At 39.7% G+C, this 10,257-nt stretch overlaps 1 protein-coding gene across 1 annotated transcript; it reads left to right on the plus strand.

Moving 5' to 3' along the window:
• Positions 1-2,604: 2,604 nt before the first annotated feature.
• slc14a2 (solute carrier family 14 member 2) lies at positions 2,605-10,007 on the plus strand. The gene is made up of 8 exons (XM_063018309.1): positions 2,605-2,785; positions 3,626-3,815; positions 4,557-4,685; positions 6,125-6,317; positions 7,784-7,931; positions 9,321-9,455; positions 9,581-9,630; positions 9,726-10,007. The coding sequence occupies exons 1-8, from the start codon at positions 2,605-2,607 to the stop codon at positions 10,005-10,007; spliced, it is 1,308 nt and encodes a 435-aa protein (XP_062874379.1).
• Positions 10,008-10,257: the final 250 nt, after the last annotated feature.

Below are 10,257 nucleotides of genomic sequence, written 5' to 3' on the forward strand. Positions count from 1 at the left end.
CACTCTTAAAGATAGGGTACATCAATCAGTTTTCTTAGCTATTAACATGCATTACTTGTCAAGGTTATCTGAGCTATTAACATTAGAGGATAATCTAACATAGATTCTAAAGTTGATGTCAAATGTCAATGATTTCTGTTCTTTTTTCTGTGATTAAATGATTAAAACATGTTTTTGGATTTCCAGAAAATGTTTTGGGCAAAAAACACATATAGTATATTCTTATTTAACTTTACTGCATGGGCTCCTAATTCATGTAAGTGACAACTTGTCAAGTATAATACAGTCACTTTATGCTTAAGAATTTTTGTTATATGCGCGTCATCATTGCATGCCAGCCTCTTGACGTAAATCTTACATGGCTGTTTAAAGCAACACCTATGTTCCAGAACTTTTTAATTCATGTCGGACCTGTTTTTGTGCTTCTGGTTGTGCTTTCAACCATTCTGGCAAATTTATTTTCAGATAAAGCTAACTGTAACAGTTTATTTTACAACTGCCCAAGACCAGGGTTCTAGGTACTTGTAACAGGTGTAGTCAAACTAGCTTTATTTATATAGAGGTCACCAACTAATGTCAGTGGTTCATCATGTCATCACTAACAGGAAATGAGGTCATGCCACAAAGTTAAATAACATTATAGAATTTCCCTTATTATCAAACATGTGTAGATTTATTAGAGAACTCAGACTTGCAAAGGAATGTGTTCTAATCATTTAGTCCCAGAAAAAGAGTACCATGACATACCTGTCCCTTAAGGGTCCTTAAATGAAAACCAAAATAAAACCAATAAACGCCTCCATATAAAAATCTGCATTCTCTGTGGCCCTAAGCAACAGAAACAGACCTGACTGAAATGGCAAACATAGCAATGTAACCCTGTTCTCTCCTATTCTACTAACTGTAACTGTACGAGCAGTTGTAGCCTAGTGGTTAAGGCACCACTGCCAGGTTGCCACTGTTGGGCCCTTGAGCAAGACCCGTAACCCTCAATTGCCTAGATAGATTACTTACACAACTAAGTCGATTTGGATAAAAGCGTCCACTAAATGCCAGAAATGTAAAAGTGATCATAAGTCAGTAGCCCTCATGCCATAATGATTTTTAAAAATAAAATCAATAAATGCCTCCATATAAAAATCTGCCTAGTGGTTAAGGTACTGGACTAGTACTGTACTAGTAATCAGAAGGTCGCTAGTTCAAGCCCCATCACTGCTAGGTTGCTGTTGTTGGGCCCTTAAGCAAGACCCTTAACCCTCAATTGCTTAGACTGTAAATTGTCACAGTAATGTAAGTCGCTTTGGTAAAGGCGTCTGCTAAATGCCAAAAATGTAAATGTACTCACCAAACAGTTTGTAAAGGCAAAAAGATGATATCTTTGAGGTTATTCATAGCTGTATCGAAGCAGCAAACGTTAAAAATACATTTAAATTCAGTTTTATGATTAGAATTACAGTGAACGTTGATTTGCTCACACTAATGGCAAAAAAAACCCCGCGTGCTTGTGTGGCACAGGTTGCGTTTTAAGTTAACATTTTGTTGTAACGTGTACATTTAAATTTAACGAAAATAAGATTTTATTTGTCATTAATTTAAGGAAATGTGCTACTAAACTGTAAACAGTAAAGAATTAATAAAAAATAAGACCGCAGTGAGAAAACAATAAAAAAAACAAGTTTCTGTACCTGTTTGAACGCCGAGTTCATGATTGGTGGGCGGAGCTAACAGCGTGACGTTTCACCAACGCCTCCAGAAACGCCTGAAGAATTCAAAATGTACTACCGATAGATCTTCTTCTTCTCCTGGGCCTTTGTCCCGCTCGGTTGCAGGGTCAGCGCTTTGGCGGATCCTGATCCGCGCATCGATTTGGCACAATTTTTACGCCGGATGCCCTTACTGACACGACCCTCCCTATTTTATCCGGGCTTGGGACCGGCACTACAATGCACTGGTTTGTGCATCTAGCGGCTAGGTATCTATAGGACAATTCAGTGTTTCCAATTAACCTGGTGGCATGTCTTTGGACTGTGAGAGGAAACCAGAGATCCCGTAGGAAACCCACACAGACAACTTCAGACAGAAAGGACCACCCCACCTGGGGATCTAACCCATGACCTTCTTGCTGTGAGGCGACAGTGCTACCCACTTAGCCACGGTGTCGCCCACTTGCAGTGTTTTCCCATTCTAACAGTCACTCTGCAATGCACATGTGACCATTTCTAGAATTGTGTGCAGCTGCTCGACCATAAAAACCTGCCCATGAGCCTCCCGATACAATGGGTCTAGTGCAGTGGATGTGTCCAAAAATAGGTTTGGCATGCTGGTTAGGACAAATGAATTTCGAATGCTACAGGCTTTAGCATTTAGTGACCGTGCCTTTAAAACTAATTTTGCTATCGCACATTTACATTTCACAATAAAAACACTTAGTAGACTGGGGCAACTCTATCAGGGTGGAAATCTGACTTCTTGGTAAGGTGCTGTATTATAAGAATGCAGTGTCTATAGTGATTGCATAGCTGTATTCTTTTGCAAATTAGAAAAACACTTCATTTCAAAGAAAGTAGCAGGTCCTTATCTATCTTTTTACATGAAGTTTCTGACATGTTTACTTTACAGGAGCTGGAACCCCTCATGGCTGACACAATCACCCAGACAGCAACACAGAGTAAGCAGCAGTCACATCAGAATGGGCTTTTCAACATTCAGAAAGTCAAAGCCAAACTCACCCGCTTTGTGTCTTACTTTTCTGGAGACATGACCCCTTTTGCTGAGTGGATGAAAGGTAAATAAAATAACAAAGCCATCAGACACACTTACTATAGGGATCATGCCAACATGTGTGTGAAATATAATGTGAAATATAATCAAACGGTTGATTGCAAAATTTGGTATCTCCCAATGTTTTATACAACATGTGTAATCAGTAGATAATATAAATACCAGCAGGCGATAAAAAGTAAAAAAGGAAATTAAATAAATAAGACATGTCTAAAAGAGTATAATATACAGGCTTGGAGTAGATGTTTAATATTGTACATGATCAAGGCTGCACTGTGAAGGTCCAAGTAAACAAACTGTCTACAAAAAAATGAAAAAGAAATCCTTAAAAAACAAGGACAGTTTTACAGAAAACATATAATAACTCAATATGAAAGGTTTTGGCAGAATATACAAAACTCACTGTACACAGAGCAAAATGAAAACTGATCAAAAAGACCACCAGTCATCAAACTGGTGGGCTGTGTCTAAATCAGCACACAAAATCCTATACAGTGTGCTTGAAGTAGTAGCCTTGCATTGGTCACACTTTAATTTAGCACACTTTTAGTATATAAGATATACTGATATAGAGAGTTATATATTGTTTTAGATGGGCTGCTAGGGTTGTGGTAAATCTGGAAGGAGGGTGCTTGCCCTTTCCTGTGTTTATGCAACAGTAATAAAAGCCATGTAAACAAGAACAAATCTTGAGTCTTCTTGTGCTTATTGGACAAAATGAACTTCTGATATCACTTTTATCTCCTGTCCTGAAATTGCCATTTATTTTGTAATCTGCTCTACATTCATATGCCCCGTCTCTTGTGGCATTGTTTTTGATGATTATGAAATGTTTTCTGTCCAGGGCAGTTCATCCTGTTTCAGATTTTGGACTGGGTGTTGAGGGGAGCAGCTCAGGTCATGTTTGTGAACAATCCGCTAAGTGGACTGATCATCTTTGCTGGATTGATTCTCCAAAACAGATGGTGGGCCCTCAATGGTTTTGTTGGTACTTTGTTTGCCACAATCTCAGCCCTCATTCTTAAACAAAATAGGTACAGAAAACTTCTATTGAAAACCTAGAACCCTGTCAGTGGGTCCATATACACTGGATTCAGAAGGTATTAAAACCCTTTGACTTTTGCCTGCACACTGTTTGATGTAGATTTGATTTGAAGTAAAAATATTTTTTCTAACATTCACAACTGAATGCTTTAGCACATCATTCTGGTCAGGTGTATCAAGTTTGCATGTCATGCATAGATCAGAGCAAGTATATAAAACAATATCTAAGACTTTGAGTGTTTCCAGGAATTCATTTTAAAAAGAGCTCCCAAAAGTTGAGATGGGTGAAAGTGTTAGAAGCATTACCATTTCTGGAGCACTCCATAAATCAAGCCTTTGCGGCAGAGTGGCAGGAGATAGTCCACTGCTGAGCATGTGACAGCCAACTTGGAGTTTACTAAATAGCATGTGAAAGACTGAAAATATGAGAAAAAAAGATTTTCTGGTGTAATAAGACAAGTTACTGAGGCAGTGGAGGGTAGAGATGGTTCCAGGAACTGCTTGAAAACTTCTGTGAATAGGTTTTCATTTAAACATTTCTGTTTTATCCATATCCATTTAAAATCAAATCACAACCAGTAAAATGTGCTTAAAGTAAAGGGGTCTGAACACTTTCTGAATCATCTGTGAATACTACACAATTCATAGGAGCTACTGAGTAACTTGTCTGGAACTTTATAATATGCTGTGCTTTTAAAATGGATTGTTAATTGTGGGTTTTTCTTCCTAAGAGGTGCAATAGCAGCAGGGTTGTATGGATACAATGGAATTCTGGTTGGTCTTCTAATGGCAGTCTTTTCCAATGCGGGTGACTGGTACTGGTGGCTTCTGCTGCCCAATATCTTTATGTCAATGGCATGGTAAGTTTGAAGTTGTATCTCTGCAAACAGCATATTCTGTACAGAGGACAGGAAAACATGGCACTATGTGCCAACTTAGGCACATTTCACACACACTTTTCTTCAAATGTAGTAATTTAAATTCCTAATTAAAATTCCTCCGCCAATTGCACCACCTTCATGAGAGGGGCAGAAGACCAGGCCCGCCACCTTTTAACAAGGGTGCAGTCTCACACTGCTTCTTTTTACCACCCAGCAGTGGATTCTAACAGTGAGCAGTACCAAGTATAGAGACCTTATGGTCCATGTGCATCCTCCACTGCTTGTACTAATGCATTAACAAGAAAGCAGAGGTTGTACCAGGGCAGTAGAATCTGCAGCAGCATTAAGAGAATCCCTGTCTTTCCCTCAGATATAGCTAATTATGTATTTTGAGCACGCAGCCAGGTATTTAGCATAAATGTTAGTTTATGCTTACAACCACATCTTTTTTTTTATTTATGAACACAGCGTCTTTAAATAGCTTGTTGGCTTATAGGTATTTTAATTATTATATACATCGATTAGGCATAACATTATGACCACATCAACTTTGAGGATAAAATGTTCACTTGCTGCCTAATATATCCCACCCACTAACAGGTGCCGTGATGAAGAGATAATCAGTGTTATTCACTTCACCTGTCAGTGCTCATAATGTTATGCCTAGTCGGTGTATTAATTATTAGAGGTATATTATTATTATAATACAGAGGTTATATTATTAGAGTATTGGAGACTTCATGAACCTATTATAATACCACCTAAAAACTGTACTGTAGATAATTGGGCAATAATTATGGCATGATTTTATTAAAATGTATATTTTTTATATTTTCTCTGTTTATTAACCTGTGTTAATGTTTTATTTCTTTCATAGCATCAGCATGACATTATGAATGTTAACCACAAGGACTTAAAAAAAATAAAAAATTTACTGCAAGGCGCTCACATTCTGCAGTCATGAAATTCATGGCATGATTATTGTTAATCAGGTTAGAGGAGAATGTGGTCACACATGATCACAATGTATAAATAAGACATCTAAGATCATATCTGTTTAAGAGAACTCCTCGAAGGTAGTCAGTCATCTGATGCAATGACGTGTGGATTTGGTTATGAAACCAATGCCATGGTGATAAGGAATCTACAGATGCAAAAAATTAGGACTGGTTCTTGTCGCATGGGAAAGTACATGGTAATGCTGGGTGAAGATAAGAAATAGACTGTCACGAACTCTATAAAGTCTTAAATAATTCTAATTCTGATGCTGTCCATTGTATACTAACCTTAGTTATTAGACATAAATATCAATAGCCAAACAGGTCAAACATCACAAACATTTCGCTTTGGCTAAGAATCTTCCAGAACAGGGTATAAATATAGCAGAGTATAAATATTGTATCTTTCATCCTCTACAGCCCAATTGTTTCCAGTGCCCTGGCCTCCATAAACAGTCGGTGGGACCTGCCAGTGTTCACCCTGCCCTTCAACATTTTGGTGTGCCTGCACATGGTGGCTACTGGCCATTACAACCCCCACTTTCCCCAGGTTCTCATCCAGCCCCGCACCTCCTTCCCCAACATCACATGGTCCGAGCTGGATTATGCAAAGGTAAGAAACTTGCTATATATGTTGGCGTATGTTTAAGAGGGCAAATTAAGCACACGTTTTCTGTCAAAGGTTTCTCCAAATTTAGTGGATTCAGTTTCCTAGTCTTGATTAAAAAATTATTCCGATTCAGAGGAACCACTGGGTGCAAGGCAGGAACACCAATCCATCGCAGAGCTTTCAGAATCCAGGACTGCAGTGGCTTATATAATCGAGAAATGAAAGAAACTTGGCACAACATTAAATCCTCTTAGGTTTGGCTGCCTGGCTAAACTGGGCCTTGATCAGGGAGGTAAAAAACAACCCAAAGGTCAGTATAAAAGAGCTCTTGAAGTCCTGTGCAGAGATCAAAGAACCTGTTGAATATACAACCATCTCTGTAGGCCGGAGGTAGTGGTGGTGGCAGCATCATGTTATATGGTGATTCTCAGTTACAGAGACTGAGAGACTGGTAAGAATTAATGGATAAATGATCACAGCCAAAAACAGATACATCACTAAAAAACTTCAAAGCCCAGGCAAACAGATCACCTTCCAACATGACACTGACCTGAAGCATACCGCTAAAACAACATCGGAGCTTCTGGGTTAGTGGCCCAGCCAAAGGCCAGAGTTAAATTCAATCAAACATTAGTAGAGAGACCTGAAGATATACAGTACATAGCAGATCCTTTAATCCAAATCGACTTTTTAGTTTTTGATTTTAATTTGTGATTACATTTAGATGGATGGGGGAAAATAGCAATTATATCCATTCAAAATCATATCCACCAGACAATCCACACCAAAAAGTCCAGGGGTCTATAAAAACTGTTACTTTTCAAACTGTTGGAATTTCACACAACAGCTGAATGTGTTTTGTGTGGGGTGCTAACTGCTAACAATCCCTCCTACCCAAATACAGGACCAATACATTTCTTGGACCTCTTGTCAGGGTGAGGATCAAACTCGCATTCCATACTAAAGGATGAGCATTTATACTTTCATCAGATTTCAATTTACATCTAAGCATCCAAGGTTTAAGGGCATATGCATAGGGGCCCAACAGGAGAAGCTTGGCAGTGGGGATGCTTGAGCCCTTGACTGTCTGACCAACAGACAATGAACCACTGAGCCTCCACTATGCACACTGCTTTAGAGCCAGTTAGAAACCTTGAACTGACAAAGCACCTTCTGCTACCTGTATATCAGGTCATAAATGAAACAACTTGTTCAGAAGCTGCTGAGACTTCAGTGAGCAGGAAATGTCAAATTTTCTTAAGTCTAGCGCTGTCAGCCCGCAAATTTCTCGTCAGGCATGCATAAGTGCAGAGCACTGATAAACCCTCTGACTGAAGCTTCATTGTTTTCAACAGCTTCAATACAAAACCAAATCAGTTACAAAAAAGCACTGCATGACTTGACATCAAAAATGCAAACTGATAATCATGCCGAATCATGTGCCATTACCATGAACTTTATTTCCACAGCTGTTCCGCTCCATTCCCGTGGGCATCGGACAGGTGTATGGCTGTGACAATCCTTGGACTGGGGGCATATTCATCATTGCCCTGTTTATTTCATCACCAATAACGTGTGTGCATGCTGTTATTGGTTCAGCTGTTGGTATGGTATCTGGTAAGTCTGAGTCAACAAAGTGTTTATCTTTCATATCTTCCATAAGACCACCAGTAATCAGAGGTCCTCTGTAGTGACAATTGCAAATGATGTGTTATTGTCTTATTATCGGTGTATTAGATAACCAGTGTTGCAGGGGGTTTACCACTACTGTTGGCTGAAAATTTATGTAATCTCATTCCATTGATGAACTGGCTGATACTTTGTGCTTAGCCTCAGATCACCAGTGTGGTAAAAAAAATCAGATTATACAATCAGGGCATCAGATATGCTCAAAATTCCACCCTAGTATACTGATACATACATGATATACTCAGTGGCGGAGCCAGACAATTTTCATAGGGGTGGCCAGACTGAGACCATTGCTCACACAGGGGTGGCTCAAAAACTGATACCTTTTTTATGTGTTTACCCACTAATTTACCTACACAGGCAGTGAGTGCCATGTAGAATTACATCACGAAGACCCGCATGATAATAATAAGCTTTTTTCTCTCTTAATTTTCCCTGACAAGTGAAAAAACCAAAATATAGCAACCTTAACATTATGAGGGGGCGAAGATTAATTTATGGTGGCCATGGCCACCACTGGCCACCCACTGGCTCCGCCCCTGGATATACTCTCTAGCTTTGCATTATGTTAGGATCCATCAGTTACTGATGGCAGGAATGTTTTCAAATGGCAGAAAACCCTAATCCCTCCCCTCCTAGTAGCCTAGTGAATAGAGCTTTGGGCTATCAATTGGAAGATTGTTGGTTCAAATCCAGGCTTTGCTATGCAGCCACTGTTGGGCCCTTGAGCAAGGCCCTTAACCCTGTCTGCTCCAGGGGTGTCGCTGACCCTGCACTCTGACCACAGCTTCCAAACAAGCTGGGATATGTAAAAAAAAAAAAAAAAAAGAATTTCATTGTACTGTTCATATGTATATGTATGAGGGTTCTTCAAAAAGTTTCCTACACTAGATGAGATCAGCTGCGGATCAGCACTGTGTGCGGAGAGACACACCCCCCGCCCCTGTGCAGGCGCCATTAACCAGCCAGCAGAGGTCGTAGTTGCATCAGTCATGAGAGAGTCCCTACGCTCCACCCCTATATGAACAACAGGCCAATCGTTGTTCATGTGGCTGCTCAGCCCAGCCGGATGGCAGAGCCGAGATTCGATACGATGTATTCGAGATCCCAGCTCTGGTGTGCCAGCTTGTGTTTTTACCGCTGCGCCACCTGAGCGGCCACCCCTTAAAGCAGCCACCCCTTAAAGCTCTTTGACATGACCAATTACTACTAAATGTATGCCAACAAAGTAACTAATATGCTAAACGCTCTTGGTAAATTAGCCATAAAGTCTAATAAACTGCTATCTAAGTGTAAATCATATATTTATTGTTTCAGGTCTTGCTCTGGCTGCACCATTTGAAAACATCTACTTTGGACTGTGGGGATACAACTGTGTTTTGGCATGCATTGCAATTGGTGGAATGTTCTACGCTCTCACTTGGCAGGTTCACCTCCTGTCTGTAGCTTGTGGTACGAACCCTGTCTGACCATTACTCTCTTTCCTGTGCACAAAATGATTCTGATTATGTTAGAACTGTTTATCATGCTATCAGATATGGGCTAATGACTTTAATGTCCTTTCCTTTTTCCATCAGCATTTTTCTGTGCCTATCTTGGCTCTGCTATTGGCAATGTCATGGCTACAGTAAGTACAGTTGTTGTTTACAATGAGAAAACAACTGAAGTAAATCCTGTCTTGTGGGTTCCAAGCCCATTTAATGTTGTTTCTCTTTTTCTTAGTTTGGGCTCCCAGCGTGCACTTGGCCGTTCTGCCTCTCTGCCCTCACATTCCTTTTGATCACCACAGAGACAAAAACTATCCACAAACTGCCGCTCGCCAAAGTGACCTACCCTGAGAAAAACCTGCTGTACTTTCGAAAGATGAAGAAAGAGGTGAAGGCTGAAAATATTGAAAAAGCCAAAGAGACGCAGCAGCTTCAGGAGAAAGCAGAAGAGCTGCAGAATGAAAATGAGGTGAAAATCACAATAGAAACAACAGGAGAAACAACAGTAGAACTATAGCACTGAAACCACTCAAGAAAAGTGTTTGCCAAAAACTCTTCACAGTGTAATAAGGTATAAATCAGCACTTTACTGGACTAGTGAATATAACCAATATCCATATATATATTATATTGTATAACTGATAAGAGGAAGAGATTTGGACTGAATTTACCAGCACTAATTTTAATTCATTTCAACACATTTTCATGCACTTTAAAACAAAAAGCATTTGTTAGTTTATCACTATTTGGAGGTTTATAACTCTGCT

The sequence above is a fragment of the Trichomycterus rosablanca genome, chromosome 21 (assembly GCF_030014385.1).
Source record: "Trichomycterus rosablanca isolate fTriRos1 chromosome 21, fTriRos1.hap1, whole genome shotgun sequence".
NCBI classification, from domain to species: Eukaryota; Metazoa; Chordata; class Actinopteri; order Siluriformes; family Trichomycteridae; genus Trichomycterus; species Trichomycterus rosablanca.